This window comes from Lepisosteus oculatus, chromosome 14 (genome assembly GCF_040954835.1).
Source record: "Lepisosteus oculatus isolate fLepOcu1 chromosome 14, fLepOcu1.hap2, whole genome shotgun sequence".
Taxonomy (NCBI): Eukaryota; Metazoa; Chordata; class Actinopteri; order Semionotiformes; family Lepisosteidae; genus Lepisosteus; species Lepisosteus oculatus.
In genome coordinates, this window is record NC_090709.1 from 41,486,552 (window position 1) to 41,506,918 (window position 20,367).

General features: G+C 51.4%; 1 protein-coding gene and 1 long non-coding RNA gene across 5 annotated transcripts; both read right to left on the reverse strand.

The window, feature by feature from the left end:
- Positions 1-277: 277 nt before the first annotated feature.
- LOC138242448 (uncharacterized) lies at positions 278-2,338 on the reverse strand. Its single transcript, XR_011191584.1, has 2 exons — positions 523-2,338; positions 278-425 (listed from the first exon to the last, which is right to left on the reverse strand). It is a non-coding gene; the product is annotated as an uncharacterized lncRNA (long non-coding RNA).
- Positions 2,339-3,133: 795 nt separating this feature from the next.
- On the reverse strand, positions 3,134-20,197 carry LOC138242431 (apical junction molecule-like). Of its 4 annotated transcripts, none has more exons than XM_069197915.1 (16): positions 20,089-20,197; positions 17,945-18,063; positions 16,572-16,652; positions 15,128-15,238; positions 14,802-14,882; positions 14,460-14,540; positions 14,229-14,294; positions 13,074-13,154; positions 11,716-12,030; positions 11,382-11,570; positions 11,059-11,289; positions 9,052-9,273; positions 6,922-7,086; positions 5,225-5,497; positions 3,725-4,786; positions 3,134-3,339 (listed from the first exon to the last, which is right to left on the reverse strand). In XM_069197915.1, the coding sequence occupies exons 2-15, from the start codon at positions 18,020-18,022 to the stop codon at positions 3,725-3,727; spliced, it is 3,036 nt and encodes a 1,011-aa protein (XP_069054016.1). In that variant the 5' UTR covers positions 18,023-18,063; positions 20,089-20,197; the 3' UTR covers positions 3,134-3,339. The 4 variants fall into 4 exon arrangements, with proteins under 4 accessions (XP_069054016.1, XP_069054013.1, XP_069054015.1 ...); XM_069197912.1 differs by having other exon boundaries at positions 6,922-7,095; XM_069197914.1 differs by having other exon boundaries at positions 6,922-7,095; positions 15,128-15,235; positions 20,089-20,196.
- Positions 20,198-20,367: the final 170 nt, after the last annotated feature.

The window sequence follows — 20,367 nt, forward strand, 5'->3', positions numbered from 1 at the left end:
ATATTGATAATAATGATAATAACAACACCTTACACCTATATAGCGCCATGTTGGATAATAATCATATTAATAATAATGCTAATAACAACTCCTTACGCTTATATAGCGCCATGTTGGATAATAATCATATTAATACACTCACACCTCTCCCAGCAGCAACCTCAGTTTTTCCCAGGGGTCTCCCCTCCAGGTACTGGCCAGGCTCACACCTGCTGGGCTCAGTTCATCCTAGAAAGTGTGATTCCCCCGTCATCATCGTCCGTTTTTCTTCAACGCGGCGCTGAAATATCCCTTCGACACGAGGTTTTCTTCCCGTCCGAGGTGTCTGAAGAAGACCGCTCGGTTTCTGCTCGTCGGTCGTTAGAAACCCGCGGCGGACGAACTGTACGAAAACACCGGGCCTGAACTGAGCCCTCCCAACGAGCCTTCAAATAAAAAAAAAAACCGCCCTTTAACCCGCCAAGCACGGCGATTAAAAGTCGAAATATGTTTTGTTTTTTTTAAAAAAAAAATGGTCCCCACCTGTTCCCGACGCTCGTCCGCGGTCTGTCCAGACAAGTCCGGCTCGGTTCGTCCAGACCGGTAACGGTCCCGCCAAGCCAGCCAGCTCCCCCTCACGACCACCAACACGGCGACAGTCCGGGACCGCTCGCTTTTCCCCTGTGACCCGCTGGGGGCGCCTTGCGGACCCGAACCGGGTCAGAGCGGGCGGCTCCGGCGGCGACCGTTAGACGTGGGAGGGGCCGAGCTTCTTCCTCAGGGGCCGGTGATTGGCGGAGGCGGGGGAGGGGGCGGGCACTCACTTCACTTCCGTGCCGTGAGCGCGCGGTGCTGGCTGAAAGCCCGCGGGGTGCCTGACGGGACAGGAGCGTGACGCAGCGTTTCTGGGTTCAAGAGACGTGGTGACACCCCAGTCGGTACGGGACACGCCCTTCGGACTAAAGGGACTCAGTTCCTCCAGCCTGTCAGTGCGGGACCCTCCCTTCAGACTGAAGAGACTCAGTTCCTCCAGCCTGTCAGTGCGGGTCCCTCCCTTCAGACTAAAGAGACTCAGTTCCTCCAGCCTGTCAGTGGGGGACCCTCCCTTCAGACTAAAGAGACTCAGTTCCTGCAGCCTGTCAGTGTGGGGGACTCCCTTCAGACTAAAGAGACTCAGTTCCTCCGGCCTGTCAGTGCGGGACCCTCCCTTCAGACTGAAGAGACTCAGTTCCTCCGGCCTGTCAGTGGGGGACCCTCCCTTCAGACTAAAGAGACTCAGTTCCTGCAGCCTGTCAGTGTGGGGCACTCCCTTCAGACTAAAGAGACTCAGTTCCTCCAGCCTGTCGTTGTGGGACGCTCCCTTCAGACTAAAGAGACTCCGTTCCTGCAGCCTGTCAGTGTGGGGCACTCCCTTCAGACTAAAGAGACTCAGTTCCTCCGGCCTGTCAGTGCGGGACCCTCCCTTCAGACTAAAGAGACTCAGTTCCTGCAGCCTGTCAGTGTGGGACGCTCCCTTCAGACTAAAGAGATGCAGTTCTTTCAGTGTGTGTTTGTTGCTCTCTGTATGTGTGTCTCTGTGTGTATGAGTTACTCTCTGCATCACAAGACACACACACACACTCACACACCCTGGACAGGACACCAGTCCATCACAGGACACACACACATACTCACACACCCTGGACAGGACACCAGTCCATCACAGGACACACACACACCCTGGACAGGACACCAGTCCATCACAGGACACTCCCAGTTTTCCCAGAAGCCAGTGAACCCCCCAGCCTGTCTCTGGACAGTGGGAGGGTACCCATGGGAACACAGGGAGAACACACTGGAATTGAACCTGGGGCCCCAGCGCTGTGTGTCAGCAGTGCTGCACCACTGCGCCCGCAGAGACACCCTGTTGAGCAAAACTCGAGACAAGTCCGGGTGTCCTCTCTCCACCCTTTATTTCTGGTCTTCTCTGAGGGATCAGTTCTCTCTTCCTGGAGGATCGACCCCTTTCCACTCCGCTGGGCGCTGCTGCAGGATCCGGGGCTGCGTGTCAGTTCACAACACCGCAGAGCCATTGACCCTGCTGGAGAACAACCTGCAGCTGAACACACCCCAACGCTCACGTTTCCACAGACGCAAACTCGAGTGGAATGGCATCCAGACACTTCACTGCTGGACTTTTAACAAGCTTCAAGTCAGAAAACCACCCAGGACGTCCTCTCGCTCAGTGTGACAGGCGCCTTTATTAGAAAGAAGGGAACCTGACATCTTTTTAACTTGACATCTTTTTAACTAAACATCTTTTTAACTTAACATCTTATTAACTTAACATCATTTTAACTTAACATCTTTTTAACTTAACATCTTATTAACTTAACATCTTATAAACTTAACATCATTTTAACTCAACATCTTTTTAACTTAACATCTTTTTAACTTAACATCTTTTTAACTTAACATCTTATTAACTTAACATCATTTTAACTAAACATCTTTTTAACTTAACATCTTTTAAACTTAACATCTTATTAACTTAACATCTTTTTAACTTGACATCTTTTTAACTTGACATCATTTTAACTTGACATCTTTTAAACATAACATCTTTTTAACTTGACATCTTTTTAACTTGACATCTTTTTAACTTGACATTGTTTTTAACTTGACATCTTTTTAACTTAACATTGTTTTTAACTTGACATCTTTTTAACTTGACATATTTTTAACTTGACATCATTTTAACTTGACATCTTTTTAACTTGACATCTTTTTAACTTGACATCTTTTTAACTTAACTTTTTAACTTAACATCATTTTAACTTGACATCTTTTTAACTAAACATCTTTTTAACTTGACATTTTTTTTAACTTGACATCTTTTTAACTTAACATCTTTTTAACTTGACATCTTTTTAATTTGACATCTTTTTAACTTAACATCATTTTAACTTGACATCTTTTTAACTTGACATCTTTTTAACTTGACATCTTTTTAACTTAACTTTTTAACTTGACATCTTTTTAACTAAACATCTTTTTAACTTGACATTTTTTTAACGACATCTTTTTAACTTAACATCTTTTTAACTTAACATCTTTTTAACTTAACATCTTTTTAACTTGACATCTTTTTAACTAAACATCTTTTTAACTTGACATCTTTTTAACTTGACATCTTTTTAATTTGACATCTTTTTAACTTAACATCATTTTAACTTGACATCTTTTTAACTTGACATCTTTTTAACTTGACATCTTCTTAACATCTTTTTAACTCGAGATGATGCCTGAGCCTCTGTCCTCTCCGGTGTCTGGTCTGGGGGAGGTCTGGCTTCAAACAGCACCTTGAGCAGCTCCTGCTTTCTGAAACACCAATAATCATCATCATCATCATCATAATACACAAGCAGCTCCTGCTTTCTGAAACACCAATAATAATCATCATCATCATCATCATCATCATCATCATCATAATACACAAGCAGCTCCTGCTTTCTGAAACACCAATAATCATCATCATCATCATCATCATAATACACAAGCAGCTTCTGCTTTCTGAAACACCAATAATAATAATCATCATCATCATCATAATAATAAACAAGCAGCTCCTGCTTTCTGAAACACCAATAATAATAATAATCATCATCATCATCATAATAAACAAGCAGCTCCTGCTTTCTGAAACACCAAGGATAATAATAATAATAATAATAATAATAATAATACTCAAGCAGTCTGGACTCACCTAGAAGCTGGTCTGTTCCTCTCTCTCTGTCTCCCGTCTCCTCCTCTTCTCCTCCTTTTCCAAGATTCTCCTCTTCTTATCCTCTTTCTTCAGCTGTTTCTTCTCCTCCTTTTCCAAGATTCTCCTCTTCTTCTCCTCCTTCTTCAGCTGTTTCTCCTTCTCTTTCTGCTGTTTCTTCTCCTCCTTTTCCATGATTTTCCTCTCCTTCTCCTCTTTCTTTTCCAAGAGTCTCCTCTTCTTCTCCTCTTTCTTCAGCTCTTTCTCCTCCTTCTTCTGCTGTTTCTTCTCCTCCTTTTCCATGATTTTCCTCTCCTTCTCCTCTTTCTTCAACCTTTTCTCCTCCTCCTTTTCCAAGATTTTCCTCTTTTTCTCCTCCTCCTTTTCCAAGGTTTTCCTTTTTTTCTCCTCCTCCTTTTCCAGGATTTTCCTCTTTTTCTTCTCCTTCTTTTCCAAGATTTTCCTCTTTTTCTCCTCTTTCTTCAACCTTTTCTCCTCCTCCTTTTCCAAGATTTTCCTCTTTTTCTCCTCCTCCTTTTCCAGGATTTTCCTTTTTTTCTTCTCCTTCTTTTCCAAGATTTTCCTCTTTTTCTCCTCTTTCTTCAACCTTTTCTCCTCCTCCTTTTCCAAGACTTTCCTCTTTTTCTCCTCCTCCTTTTCCAGGATTTTCCTCTTTTTCTTCTCCTTCTTTTCCAAGTTTTTCCTCTTTTTCTCCTCTTTCTTCAACCTTTTCTCCTCCTCCTTTTCCAAGACTTTCCTCTTTTTCTCCTCCTCCTTTTCCAGGATTTTCCTCTTTTTCTTCTCCTTCTTTTCCAGGATTTTCCTCTTTTTCTCCTCTTTTTTTGCTCGTTTCTTCTCCTTCTTGCTCAGCATCTTCCTACTCTCCTCGCCCTGAGCTCCCCTCCCTTCCTCCTCCTCCTCTTCTTCCTCCTCCTCCTCTTCCTCCTCCTCCTCCTCCTCCTCTTCCTCCTCCTCCCTCGCTCTCTCTGGCTCGGAGGCGTCACTCTCGTCCTCCTTGGAACTGGAGAAATCCAGGATCCTGGAGTATAAAGTAGAGGAGGTGTCCTGCACAGAGAGAGAGGAGTTAACACCCTGACTGGACACTCCAGTACATGAACACTGCACTGAGAGAGAGAGGGGTTCATACACACACACTGACTGGACACTCCAGGACATGAACACTGCACTGAGAGAGAGAGGGGTTCATACAGACACACTGACTGGACACTCCAGGACATGAACACTGCACTGAGAGAGAGAGGGGTTCATACAGACACACTGACTGGACACTCCAGTACATGAACACTGCACTGAGAGAGAGAGGGATTCATACACACACACTGACTGGACACTCCAGTACATGAACACTGCACTGAGAGAGAGAGGGGTTCATACACACACACACACTGACTGGACACTCCAGGACATGAACACTGCACTGAGAGAGAGAGAGGGGTTCATACACACACTGATGCTGCACTGAGAGGCAGGTTGTCTCCTCACCTCATCTAGAATCGTGGGGGTCTCGGGGTCCTCTGGGTGTCTCAGCACCTCTATTTGGACCTTCAGCAGCTCCGGGGTCGTGTCTTCCTGGCTCTCCTGCCTCCTCTGCCCCTTCCTCCTCGTCGTCTTCTTCAGCGGGGGCTTCTCTGGGGAGGGGCGGGGTGGGAGGGGGGGGAGGCGTCGGGGGCGGCGGGGCGTGATCCGGGCCGGATCAGGGTCCGGAGAGGAGCTGGACGCGCTGACTTGGAAAACACGCCTCTTCACAACTGGACACTGAAGACAGACACAGGACCTCAGTGATACTGTGAGCTCTTGAGTTCCTGTTCTTAATCTACCCAGTGTGTCCAGTAAGAGTCTGGCCAGTGTGTACAGTGTGTCCAGAAAGAGTCTGGACAGGTGAGTGTGTACAGTGTGTCCAGTGAGAGTGTGGACAGGTGAGTGTGTACAGTGTGTCCAGTGAGAGTCTGGACAGGTGAGTGTGTACAGTGTGTCCAGTGAGAGTGTGGACAGGTGAGTGTGTCCAGTGTGTCCAGTGAGAGTCTGGACAGGTGAGTGTGTACAGTGTGTCCAGTGAGAGTCTGGACAGGTGAGTGTGTCCAGTGAGAGTGTGGACAGGTGAGTGTGTACAGTGTGTCCAGTAAGAGTCTGGACAGGTGAGTGTGTACAGTGTGTCCAGTGAGAGTGTGGACAGGTGAGTCTCTACAGTGTGTCCAGTGAGAGTCTGGACAGGTGAGTGTGTACAGTGAGAGTGTGGACAGGTGTCTCCACACAAGGACAGGTTCTTGTTCTCTCCTCACCTGCTGCTGAGCCTCAGGGGCTCTGAAGGTCCTCAGAGGGGGGGGCTCCTCAGGGCTCTGATGGGGGCGACCCGGCGCCGTTGCCTGGGGCTTCTCTGAGCGGGACAGGGACCCGGGCGATGGAGGAGGGGGGTGCCGGGGGCGCCGGGGGCCAGGAGAGGGAGGGGTGGACAGCCCGTTCTGGCCGAACGCCTCGCCCCCCTGGATCATGCGCCTGCTGGGCTGTGGGAGACACACAGCAGAGCTTGATAGTGGGGCCCCTCTCCACTCCTGATTCTGTATGTGCTCTAGATCCCCTGTACTGAGCCTCTGATACATCTCTGGACACCAGGCGAGTCTGGACAGCATCTCCAGTAAGAGTCTGGACAGGTGGGTGTGTCTCTACAGTGTGTCCAGTGAGAGTGTGGACAGGTGAGTGTGTACAGTGTGTCCAGTAAGAGTCTGGACAGTGTGTACAGTGTGTCCAGAAACAGTCTGAGTGTGTACAGTGTGTCCAGAAAGAGTGTGGACAGGCGAGTGTGTACAGTGTGTCCAGTAAGAGTCTGGACAGTGTGTACAGTGTGTCCAGAAACAGTCTGAGTGTGTACAGTGTGTCCAGAAAGAGTGTGGACAGGCGAGTGTGTACAGTGTGTCCAGTAAGAGTCTGGACAGGTGAGTGTGTACAGTGTGTCCAGTGAGAGTGTGGACAGGTGAGTGTGTCCAGTGAGAGTGTGGACAGGTGAGTGTGTACAGTGTGTCCAGTGAGAGTGTGGACAGGTGAGTGTGTCCAGTGAGAGTGTGGACAGGTGAGTGTGAACAGTGTGTCCAGTAAGAGTCTGGACAGGTGAGTGTGTCCAGTGTGTCCAGTGAGAGTGTGGACAGGTGTCTCCACACAAGGACAGAGGCTTGTTCTCTCCTCACCTGTTCTCTCCGACCCGGCGCCGTTGCCTGGGGCTTCTCCGAGCTGGACAGGGACCCGGGCGATGGAGGAGGGGGGTGCCGGGGGCGCCGGGGGCCAGGAGAGGGAGGGGTGGACAGCCTGTTCTGGCCGAACGCCTCGCCCACCTGGATCATGTGCCTGCTGGGCTGTGGGGACTGGAGACACACAGCAGAGCTTGATAGTGGGGCCCCTCTCCACTCCTGATTCTGTATGTGCTCTAGATCCCCTGTACTGAGCCCCTGATACATCTCTGGACACCAGGCGAGTCTGGACAGCATCTCCAGTAAGAGTCTGGACAGGTGGGTGTGTCTCTACAGTGTGTCCAGTGAGAGTCTGGACAGGTGGGTGTGTCTCTACAGTGTGTCCAGTGAGAGTCTGGACAGGCGAGTGTGTACAGTGTGTCCAGTAAGAGTCTGGACAGGTGAGTGTGTCCAGTGTGTCCAGTGAGAGTCTGGACAGGTGAGTGTTTACAGTGTGTCCAGTAAGAGTCTGGACAGGTGAGTGTGTACAGTGTGTCCAGTGAGAGTGTGGACAGGTGAGTGTGTCCAGTGAGAGTGTGGACAGGTGAGTGTGTACAGTGTGTCCAGTAAGAGTCTGGACAGGTGAGTGTGTACAGTGTGTCCAGTGAGAGTGTGGACAGGTGAGTGTGTACAGTGTGTCCAGTGAGAGTGTGGACAGGTGAGTGTGTACAGTGTGTCCAGTAAGAGTGTGGACAGGTGAGTGTGTCCAGTGAGAGTTTGGACAGGTGAGTGTGTACAGTGTGTCCAGTGAGAGTGTGGACAGGTGAGTGTGTACAGTGTGTCCAGTAAGAGTGTGGACAGGCGAGTGTGTCCAGTGAGAGTTTGGACAGGTGAGTGTGTCCAGTGTGTCCAGTGAGAGTGTGGACAGGTGAGTGTGTCCAGTGAGAGTGTGGACAGGTGAGTGTGTCCAGTGTGTCCAGTGAGAGTGTGGACAGGTGAGTGTGTCCAGTGAGAGTGTGGACAGGTGAGTGTGTCCAGTGTGTCCAGTGAGAGTGTGGACAGGTGAGTGTGTCCAGTGAGAGTGTGGACAGGTGAGTGTGTCCAGTGTGTCCAGTGAGAGTGTGGACAGGTGAGTGTGTCCAGTGAGAGTGTGGACAGGTGAGTGTGTACAGTGTGTCCAGTAAGAGTCTGGACAGGTGAGTGTGTCCAGTGTGTCCAGTGAGAGTCTGGACAGGTGAGTGTGTACAGTGTGTCCAGTGAGAGTGTGGACAGGTGAGTGTGTCCAGTGAGAGTGTGGACAGGTGAGTGTGGACAGTGTGTCCAGTAAGAGTCTGGACAGGTGAGTGTGTCCAGTGTGTCCAGTGAGAGTCTGGACAGGTGAGTGTGTACAGTGTGTCCAGTGAGAGTGTGGACAGGTGAGTGTGTCCAGTGAGAGTGTGGACAGGTGAGTGTGGACAGTGTGTCCAGTAAGAGTCTGGACAGGTGAGTGTGTACAGTGTGTCCAGTGAGAGTGTGGACAGGTGAGTGTGGACAGTGTGTCCAGTAAGAGTCTGGACAGGTGAGTGTGTACAGTGTGTCCAGTGAGAGTGTGGACAGGTGAGTGTGTCCAGTGTGTCCAGTGAGAATGTGGACAGGTGAGTGTGTCCAGTGTGTCCAGTGAGAGTGTGGACAGGTGAGTGTGTCCAGTGAGAGTGTGGACAGGTGAGTGTGTACAGTGTGTCCAGTAAGAGTCTGGACAGGTGAGTGTGTACAGTGTGTCCAGTGAGAGTGTGGACAGGTGAGTGTGTCCAGTGAGAGTGTGGACAGGTGAGTGTGTACAGTGTGTCCAGTGAGAGTGTGGACAGGTGAGTGTGTCCAGTGAAAGTCTGGACAGGTGAGTGTGTACAGTGTGTCCAGAAAGAGTCTGGACAGGTGAGTGTGTACAGTGTGTCCAGTAAGAGTCTGGACAGGTGAGTGTGTACAGTGTGTCCAGTGAGAGTCTGGACAGGTGAGTGTGTCCAGTGTGTCCAGTGAGAGTGTGGACAGGTGAGTGTGTACAGTGAGAGTGTGGACAGGTGAGTGTGTCCAGTGAGAGTGTGGACAGGTGAGTGTGTCCAGTGAGAGTGTGGACAGGTGTCTCCACACAAGGACAGGTTCTTGTTCTCTCCTCACCTGCTGCTGAGCCTCAGGGGCTCTGAAGGTCCTCAGAGGGGGGGGCTCCTCAGGGCTCTGATGGGGGCGACCCGGCGCCGTTGCCTGGGGCTTCTCCGAGCGGGACAGGGACCCGGGCGATGGAGGAGGAGGGTGCCGGGGGCGCCGGGGGCCAGGAGAGGGAGGGATGGACACCTTGTTCTGGACGAACGCCTCGCCCACCTGGATCATGTGCCTGCTGGGCTGTGGGAGACACACAGCAGAGCTTGATAGTGGGGCCCCTCTCCACTCCTGATTCTGTATGTGCTCTAGATCCCCTGTACTGAGCCTCTGATACATCTCTGGACACCAGGCGAGTCTGGACAGCATCTCCAGTAAGAGTGTGGACAGGTGGGTGTGTCTCTACAGTGTGTCCAGTGAGAGTCTGGACAGGTGAGTGTGTACAGTGTGTCCAGTAAGAGTCTGGACAGGTGAGTGTGTACAGTGTGTCCAGTGAGAGTCTGGACAGGTGGGTGTGTCTCTACATTGTGTCCAGTGAGAGTCTGGACAGGTGAGTGTGTACAGTGTGTCCAGTGAGAGTGTGGACAGGTGAGTGTGTCCAGTGAGAGTGTGGACAGGTGAGTGTGTACAGTGTGTCCAGTAAGAGTCTGGACAGGTGAGTGTGTACAGTGTGTCCAGTGAGAGTGTGGACAGGTGAGTGTGTCCAGTGTGTCCAGTGAGAGTGTGGACAGGTGAGTGTGTCCAGTGAGAGTTTGGACAGGTGAGTGTGTACAGTGTGTCCAGTGAGAGTGTGGACAGGTGAGTGTGTCCAGTGTGTCCAGTGAGAGTGTGGACAGGTGAGTGTGTCCAGTGAGAGTGTGGACAGGTGAGTGTGTACAGTGTGTCCAGTAAGAGTCTGGACAGGTGAGTGTGTACAGTGTGTCCAGTGAGAGTGTGGACAGGTGAGTGTGTACAGTGTGTCCAGTGAGAGTGTGGACAGGTGAGTGTGTCCAGTGAGAGTGTGGACAGGTGAGTGTGTACAGTGTGTCCAGTGAGAGTGTGGACAGGTGAGTGTGTCCAGTGAGAGTGTGGACAGGTGAGTGTGTACAGTGTGTCCAGTAAGAGTCTGGACAGGTGAGTGTGTACAGTGTGTCCAGTGAGAGTGTGGACAGGTGAGTGTGTACAGTGTGTCCAGTGAGAGTGTGGACAGGTGAGTGTGTCCAGTGAGAGTGTGGACAGGTGAGTGTGTACAGTGTGTCCAGTAAGAGTCTGGACAGGTGAGTGTGTACAGTGTGTCCAGTGAGAGTGTGGACAGGCGAGTGTGTCCAGTGTGTCCAGTGAGAATGTGGACAGGTGAGTGTGTCCAGTGTGTCCAGTGAGAGTGTGGACAGGTGAGTGTGTCCAGTGAGAGTGTGGACAGGTGAGTGTGTACAGTGTGTCCAGTGAGAGTCTGGACAGGTGAGTGTGTCCAGTGAGAGTGTGGACAGGTGAGTGTGTACAGTGTGTCCAGTGAGAGTGTGGACAGGTGAGTGTGTCCAGTGTGTCCAGTGAGAGTGTGGACAGGTGAGTGTGTCCAGTGAGAGTGTGGACAGGTGAGTGTGTACAGTGTGTCCAGTGAGAGTGTGGACAGGTGAGTGTGTACAGTGTGTCCAGTGAGAGTGTGGACAGGTGAGTGTGTCCAGTGTGTCCAGTGAGAGTGTGGACAGGTGAGTGTGTCCAGTGTGTCCAGTGAGAGTGTGGACAGGTGAGTGTGTCCAGTGTGTCCAGTGAGAGTGTGGACAGGTGAGTGTGTACAGTGTGTCCAGTGAGAGTGTGGACAGGTGAGTGTGTACAGTGTGTCCAGTAAGAGTCTGGACAGGTGAGTGTGTACAGTGTGTCCAGTGAGAGTGTGGACAGGTGAGTGTGTCCAGTGTGTCCAGTGAGAGTGTGGACAGGTGAGTGTGTCCAGTGTGTCCAGTGAGAGTGTGGACAGGTGAGTGTGTACAGTGTGTCCAGTGAGAGTGTGGACAGGTGTCTCCACACAAGGACAGGTTCTTGTTCTCTCCTCACCTGCTGCTGAGCCTCAGGGGCTCTGAAGGTCCTCAGAGGGGGGGGCTCCTCAGGGCTCTGATGGGGGCGACCCGGCGCCGTTGCCTGGGGCTTCTCCGAGCGGGACAGGGACCCGGGCGATGGAGGAGGGGGGTGCCGGGGGCGCCGGGGGCCAGGAGAGGGAGGGGTGGACAGCCCGTTCTGGCCGAACGCCTCGCCCCCCTGGATCATGCGCCTGCTGGGCTGTGGGGACTGGAGACACACAGCAGAGCTGTCAGCTGCTGCCCGACTCCTGCCCCCCGGGGGGGATCGGACCGCCCCGCCGGCCCCCGCCACCCCCCGACCTGGGCCGCCGCGTCCCCCAGGTACGCCCGCAGGATGCGCCGCAGCTCGGCCGCGGCCCGGCGGAAGCAGGCGTCCACCGCGGAGAAGTCGCAGCGGACCTTCGTGCGCTCGAAGTAGGACCTCAGCCTCTCCCTGGCCTCCCGGTAGGCGTCCAGCCTGGCGTGTCCCAGGCCCCGGAAGGGCAGGTCCTGGGGGGGGCGAATCAGGCGAGACGACATCATCGTGACACCCCCGCGACATCATCAGAGAGAGAGGGGGGGAGGGGCCCCAGCTCCCGTCGCCGTCGACGACGACCCCTGACCCCCACCCACCGCTCGGTCCCGAACAACTCACCGGGCCGGCGAGCGCGGCCCACGGCCCGAACTCGGGCAGCAGCTGGTCGTACAGCGCCAGGCAGCCCAGCTGCAGGCCGGACAGGCTGCCCCGAGCCCAGGCGCCCAGGCGCCCCTCCACCCGCTGCACCAGCGCCTCCAGCTCCACACGCAGGCCCTCCCGCAGGCGCCACTGCGCCGCCGGGGGGCAGGCCCACGCCACCGCCTCCCACGGGGCCCACACCACCGCCCCCCGCGGGCCGACCAGCGCCGGGGGGCTCAGCTGCTCCCGCCAGGCTTGGGCCTCGGGCTCCCGCCTGACGATCAGCTGGCTGGTCTGAGGAGAGAGAGAGGAGAGAGAGAGGAGAGAGAGAGGAGAGAGGTGAGAGAGAGAGGAGAGAGGTGAGAGAGAGGAGAGAGAGGAGAGAGAGAGAGAGGAGAGAGAGAGGGCATGAGAGGAGAGAGAGAGGAGAGAGAGAGGAGAGAGGTGAGAGAGAGGAGAGAGAGAGGAGAGAGAGAGAGGGCATGAGATGAGAGAGAGAGGAGAGAGAGGTGAGAGAGAGAGGAGAGAGAGAGGAGAGAGAGAGGAGAGAGAGGTGAGAGAGAGAGAGGAGAGAGAGGTGAGAGAGCGGAGAGGAGAGAGAGAGGAGAGAGAGGAGAGAGAGAGGAGAGAGAGAGGAGAGAGAGGAGAGAGAGGTGAGAGAGAGGAGAGAGGTGAGAGAGAGGAGAGAGGTGAGAGAGAGAGGAGAGAGAGAGGAGAGAGAGGAGAGAGGTGAGAGAGAGAGGAGAGAGAGAGGAGAGAGAGGAGAGAGAGGAGAGAGAGGTGAGAGAGAGGAGAGAGGTGAGAGAGAGGAGAGAGAGGAGAGAGAGAGGGCATGAGAGGAGAGAGAGAGGAGAGAGAGAGGAGAGAGGTGAGAGAGAGGTGAGAGAGGTGAGAGAGAGGAGAAAGGAGAGAGAGGAGAGAGAGAGGAGAGAGAGAGGGGAGAGGTGAGAGAGAGAGAGAGAGAGAGAGAGAGAGAGAGAGAGAGGAGAGAGAGGAGAGAGAGGAGAGAGAGAGAGAGAGAGAGAGAGAGGAGAGAGAGAGGAGAGAGAGAGATAGAGGAGAGAGAGAGGAGAGAGAGAGGAGAGAGAGAGGGAGAGAGAGAGAGAGAGAGAGAGGATGAGGAGAGGAGAGGGCATGAGGGCACAGAGAGAGGAGAGAGAGAGGGATGAGGCACAGAGAGAGGAGAGAGAGAGGGGAGAGAGGGGCATTGAGGGCACAGAGAGAGGAGAGAAGGGGCAAGAGGGCACAGAGGGGGCATGAGGCCACAGAGGGGGCATTCTCCAGGAGGGGTCTGGCCAGTGGCCCTGCACCACAATCGGCCAGGCCGACAGACTCACAGCTCCGGGCAGCCTGGGCGGAGCCGCAGGGACAGTCTGCTCACCCCTCCTGCGACAGTCCGCGATCATCTCCCGAAGGATCTGCAGGAGGAGAGAACCGTCCCGTCAGACAGGACAGCGGACCGACCCCACCCCACCTCTCCAGTCCTTCCTCATCTCCACCACCATCATCATCATCATCTCCAACACTATCATCATCGTCACCAGCTTCCCCATCATGACCGTCATCACCTCCGTCACGATCATCACCATCACCAGCTTCACCATCAATCATCACCATCACCAGCTTCACCATCAGGACCATCATCATCACCATCAACAGCTTCTCCACCCTCATCACCAGCTTCTCCATCATGACCATCATCATCTCCAACATCATCACTAAAACCTTCTTCATCATCTCCACTACCACCATCATCATCTCCACCACCTTCTCCATCATGACCATCTCCATCACCATCATCATGTCCACCATCATCACCAGCTTCTCCATCATGACCATCATCATCTCCGACATCATCACTAAAACCTTCTTTATCATCTCCACTACCACCATCATCATCTCCGTCACAATCATCATCATTTTCGCCACCTTCTCCATCATGACCATCATCATCTTCACCACCATCATCACCAGCTTCTCAATCATGACCATCATCATCTCCAACACCACCACCATCATCACCAGCTTCTCCATCATGACCATCATCATCTCCAACACCACCACCATCATCACCAGCTTCTCCATCATGACCATCATCATCTCCAACACCACCACCATCATCACCAGCTTCTCCATCATGACCATCATCATCTCCAACACCACCACCATCATCACCAGCTTCTCCATCATGACCATCATCATCTCCAACACCACCACCATCATCACCAGCTTCTCCATCATGACCATCATCATCTCCAACACCACCACCATCATCACCAGCTTCTCCATCATGACCATCATCATCTCCAACACCACCACCATCATCACCAGCTTCTCCATCATGACCATCATCATCTCCAACACCACCACCATCATCACCAGCTTCTTCATCATGACCATCATCATCTCCACCACCACCACCATCATCACAGTCATCACCGTTGCGATCTCTATCTCCACCCATCCCCCCCTCCTCGCCGCTGGAGACTCACATGCAGACACTCCTCTCTTGCCGTGCGCTGCCGGATCTTTCTGATGACCAGGTCCCGAGACGGGATCTGTGGGCAGACCCATAGTTTCAGTCCCTCCGCCCCTCCACCTTCTCACAGCTCCGGAGCGAGGGAGCGAGGGAGCGACCGCGGCCCCGGCGGTCTGAGACCCCCCTCGCAGTCGTCCTCACGGCTAACGAGCGCGCTAACGAGCAGCCGAGCGGCGGGACTCACGTCTGTCCGGGGCCTGGGGCTGGTGGCAGCGAAGTTCCTCGCCCGGATCTGACGGCATTCCAGGATCACCTCCTTCAGGAGCTGGACACACACACACGCAGTGTGATCTTCATCAACCACATCATCATCATCACTGATACCTTTATCATGATCTTCACCACCTTCATCTTGATCGTCAACATCACCACCTTCATCATCATCATCATCTCCATCACAACTTTCATCATCCTCACAGCATTACCATCCTCATCATCACCACTTTCTTTATCATCGTCATCACCCTCACCACCTTCATCATCATCATCATCAGCAGCAGCAGCAGGACACACTCTTGTCTCTTACTCTTCTATACTCCTTGTCCAGCGCCTCAGTGCTTGTCGCCCCTCTCTGGACGTTCGGGGTCCCACCCGTCTCTGTCGTGACCTGCCGGAGGGTCGACTGCGTTAGTCACTCTCTCACCCTCACACTCCTCACCCTCTCACCCTCACACTCACTCCCTCACCCTCACACACCAGTGGGAAAGTGAGCGAACGAGACCTCCGTCACTCAGCCCTGCCCCGAGATTAACGAGCAGATTAACGAGCAGATTAACGAGCTGGCGCCTCGCCGCGGCGCTCGGCTCTGGACAAGCAGCTCTAAGGGCTGCTGACGGGGAGGAGACAGCTCACCGCTCGCTGGGCCTCGGACCGGACTCCAGAACCTCTGGCCACTCCCTGCCGGCTCTGGGCCGAGTCTCCAGGCACCTCCTGCCAGACCTGGGGGTGTCGGACCCGGTTCTGCTAGAGACAGACACACACAACCCCTCTGAGTCCCCCTGCTGTGAATTACTGACTGCTACTGCTGCTGCCAGCACTACTATTACTACTGCTGATACTACTGCTATTACTACTGCTGCTATTACAGCTAACACTACTACTATTACTACTGCTGATACTCCTGCTGATACTCCTGCTGCTATTACAGTTAACACTACTACTATTACTACTGCTGATACTACTACTGATACTACTACTGCTATTACTACTGCTGCTATTACAGCTAACACTACTACTATTACTCCTGCTGATACTCCTGCTGCTATTACAGCTAACACTACTACTATTACTCCTGCTGATACTCCTGCTGATACTCCTGCTGCTATTACAGTTAACACTACTACTATTACTACTGCTGATACTACTACTGATACTACTGCTGCTATTACAGCTATTACGACTATTATTACTACTGCTGATACTACTACTGATACTCCTGCTGCTATTACAGCTATTACGACTATTATTACTACAGCTGCTACTACTACTGTTACTACTGCTATTACTACTGCTGCTATTACAGCTAACACTACTACTATTACTACTGCTGATACTACTACTGTTACTACTGCTGATACTACTACTGATACTACTACTGTTACTACTGCTGTTACTACTGCTGATACTACTACTGATACTACTGCTGATTCTACTACTGTTACTACTGCTGTTACTACTGCTGATACTACTGCTGCTATTACTGCTGTTACTACTGCTGATACTACTACTGTTACTACTGCTGATACTACTACTGTTACTACTGCTGCTATTACAGCTATTACTACTGCTGCTATTACAGCTAACACTACTACTATTACTACTGCTGATACTACTACTGATACTACTGCTGATACTACTACTGATACTACTACTGTTACTACTGCTGTTACTACTGCTGATACTACTACTGATACTACTGCTGATACTACTACTGATACTACTACTGTTACTACTGCTGTTACTACTGCTGATACTACTACTGATACTACTACTGTTACTACTGCTGATACTACTACTGATACTACTACTGTTACTACTGCTGTTACTACTGCTGATACTACTACTGTTACTGCTGCTACTACTACTGATACTACTGCTATTACTACTGCTGCTATTACTACTGATACTACTATTATCACTACTGCTGCTATTACTGCTAATACTATTTTTACTACTGCTGCTATTACTACTAATACTACTGCTTCTATTACTACTGCTGCTCTTACAGCTGATACTAATATTACTATTAATGAATTAATATTAATATTACAGCTGACAGGAGTACCAGGGGACTCACAGCTCTCTGGACGCTGGCCTGGACTCTAGACTCTGGTCCCACTCGCCGGCGGCTCTGGACCACAGCCATCTCTGTCGGCACCTGTTGATGGGTCAGTTCTGTCAGAACAGAGACACCAGCGGAGCCCGAGCTCCCCTCACACACTGATATACAGCACACACACACAGATACACACACACACTCACACACTGATATACAGCACACACACACAGATACACACACACACTCACACACAGATACACACACATAGATACACATACACCCACACACAGATAGACAGCACACACACAGATACAAACACACTCACATACAGATATACAGCACACACACACACAGATACACACACACACACTCACACACAGATACACACACATAGATACACACACACCCACACACAGATACACACACATAGATACACACACACAGATACACATACACCCACACACACACAGATACACATACACCCACACACACACAGATACAGCACACACACACAGATACACACACACAGATACACACACATAGATACACACACACAGATACACACACACATTCACACACAGATATACAGCGCACACACACAGATACAAACACACTCACGTACAGATACACATACACCCACACACACAGAGATACAAACACACACACACAGATACATACACACAGCCACACACAGACACACACACACTCACACACAGATACACACACATAGATGCACACACACAGATACACAGCACACACACAGATACAAACACACACCCACACACACAGATATACAGCACACACACAGATACACACACACACAGATACGATATATACACAAAAAGATATAAACTCACAGAAAGACACACACTCAAATACACACACTCCCAGATACCACACACCACAAACCCACACAGACACATGACACAGATACCACACACACTCACAGAAGCACACAGACTATATGAATAATAGTATAAATATTCTCACAGTAACACTACCACTAATACATGAATATTATCACCAACACTATCAGTAATAACATCAATACTACAATTCATACTAAAACTAACACTGTAATGGTCAAGAAAACATGAATATAAATGAATATTAATGCTGAAACTAACAGTAACTCTCAGTAAAGCTACCATCACTAACACTATCAGTAGTAATAACATCAATACTACAGTTCATACTAAAACTAACACTAATATTGTCAAGAAAGGATGAATAGAAATGAATATTAATACTGAAACTAACAGTAACTCTTAGTAATGCTACCATCACTAACACTATCAGTAGTAATAACATCAATACTACAGTTCATACTAAAACTAGCACTAATATTGTCAAGAAAGCATGAACAGAAATTCATATTAAGATGAGCTTACTACTGGGTGACTTCCAGCTCTCCGGGATAGGGGCCTGGCACCAGAACCCGTGATCTCTCGCCGGCGGTTCTGATCCATTCCGGCTCGGATGGGTCGGTAGCCAATGACACCTAATAAAACTGTAAAAAGGGACGTTTGATCAAAAAAATATATAAAAAATCACGGTTTTAAAATGACACTCGTTCGGAATCACTTTCCATGTGTGTCTGCAGTATATACAGGATATGTGTGTGTGAGACAGACGGTGTGTCTACAGTATATACAGTATATATATATATGTGAGACAGGCGGTGTCTACAGTATATACAGTATATATATATGTGAGACAGGCGGTGTCTACAATATATACAGGATATATATATGTGAGACAGGCGGTGTCTACAGTATATACAGTATATATATATGTGAGACAGGCGGTGTCTACGGTATATACAGTATATATATGTGAGACAGACGGTGTCTACGGTATATACAGTATATATATATGTGAGACAGACGGTGTCTACAGTATATACAGTATATATATATGTGAGACAGGCGGTGTCTACGGTATATACAGTATATATATGTGTGAGACAGACGGTGTCTACAGTATATACAGTATATATATATGTGTGACAGGCGGTGTCTACGGTATATACAGTATATATATGTGAGACAGACGGTGTCTACGGTATATACAGTATATATATATATGAGACAGGCGGTGTCTACGGTATATACAGTATATATATGTGTGAGACAGGCGGTGTCTACAGTATATACAGTATATATATGTGAGACAGACGGTGTCTACGGTATATACAGTATATATATGTGAGACAGGCGGTGTCTACGGTATATACAGTATATATATATGTGAGACAGGCGGTGTCTACGGTATATACAGTATATATATATGTGAGACAGGCGGTGTCTACGGTATATACAGTATATATATATGTGAGACAGGCGGTGTCTACGGTATATACAGGATATATATACGTCAGTGTTGCTCGCTGGTCTCTTCGGCTCTTCAAAGCGCCGCCGCCCTGACGCCTCGGACGCGCCGCCCGGTTGCTACGCGTGACGTCACGCCGCTCTGCGCGACGGGCCGGGCCGGCCGCCGCCATGGTAACGCGGAGCGGCGGGAAACGTCACAGCAGAAACGGCCCAGTCGCGACACCCCGGATAACAGTCCCGTTACTCCGAGAGGGTTTAAACTGGAGCAGACGGGGGGCTGTGGTTCATGAGGCAAGAGGGGGGCGCGCTGCCCTCTGGAGCCGCGGTCCGGAGACGTTAACCCCGCGTCCGCCCCCGTCACGGTCCCTGAGGGCATTAAAAACCCCGGGACACCGAGCGGGAGAGCAGGGGCTGTGCGGACTGAGCTCCTCTCGGGGCCGCAGCACTCCGGTCCCCCCAAAACTGCCCCCTTAATACCCCCCCAGCTAGTCAAACACCCCCCGCCTGTCCTCCTCATCACCCCCCTCTCTGAACTGGCTCCATCCCTCTGCTCTCCTCCCCACTGAGAGCTGCTGTGTGCTGAGCGGACTGGAGCATCATCCAGGTGGGGGCTGCACACTGGGGGGGGCTGGAGGGGATCCCCCTGACCTGGGAAGAGCTCTGAGGGGAGGGTCCAGCAAGGCGCTATATAGAGAGTGTCAAGATGGTGATAAAGATTATTATTATTGAGGGTATCGGCCAGGGTATCGGCTTCAACCACATGGCTGGGCGGCTTGTTCCCCGCCCCCACCCCCCTCTGTGTACAGAAGCGCCTGCTGTCCCACTGAGAGCTGCTGTGTGCTGAGCGGACTGGAGCATCATCCAGGTGGGGGTACACACTGGGGGGGCTGGAGGGGATCCCCCTGACCCGGGAAGAGCTCCGAGGGGAGGGTCCGGCCAGGCGCTATATAAGTGTGAGCAGTCGTTATTATCATTATTATGAGTACACTTTCTCTTTCGAGCGCTAAAACGGATTCGGACTGTTGCCCCCACAGCTCTGTCCGCTGGAGAGCTGCTGCCCGAGCCCCCGGAGACACTTATTGAAGAATCACGCTCTGACACGAACGCGAGTGACACGAAACGCGCCCGATCCAGGATCGATACCCCCGCCGCCCGTCCGGACCGGGTGCGGCGCCGATAGCGGGACCCGCCGCGGGGCTCACCGATCGATGGAGTCGGTTGTCCAGCTGATCAATTATCCAGTCGGGTCTTCCGCTGAAGCGATTGGTTGTCGATAGACGAAGCGATCGATACCTCCCCGCCGTGCGACTGCCCGTGCGGTCTCGCGCTCTGGCGCTCTGACCCCGGCGCTCTCTGACGCCGGTCGGGCTCTGTGACGTCACAGCGGTGGTTGTGACGCAGCGCAGACGCCTGTCCGGGGACTGGGATGGGGGGGGAAGACGGGACGGGGGGGGGGTTGTTTCTCAGAGAAATCACCCCAG

Bases quoted from the DNA above. Each gene is read 5' to 3' on its own strand.
- LOC138242431 (XM_069197912.1), bottom strand. From the start codon at position 18,022: ATGGATCAGAACCGCCGGCGAGAGATCACGGGTTCTGGTGCCAGGCCC. The intron at 15,239-16,571 runs GTGAGTCCCCTG...GTCTGTCTCTAG, and splicing joins AGGCCAGCGTCCAGAGAGCT to CAGAACCGGGTCCGACACCC. The intron at 9,274-11,058 runs GTGAGGAGAGAA...TGTCTCCCACAG, and splicing joins CCCCTGAGGCTCAGCAGCAG to CCCAGCAGGCACATGATCCA.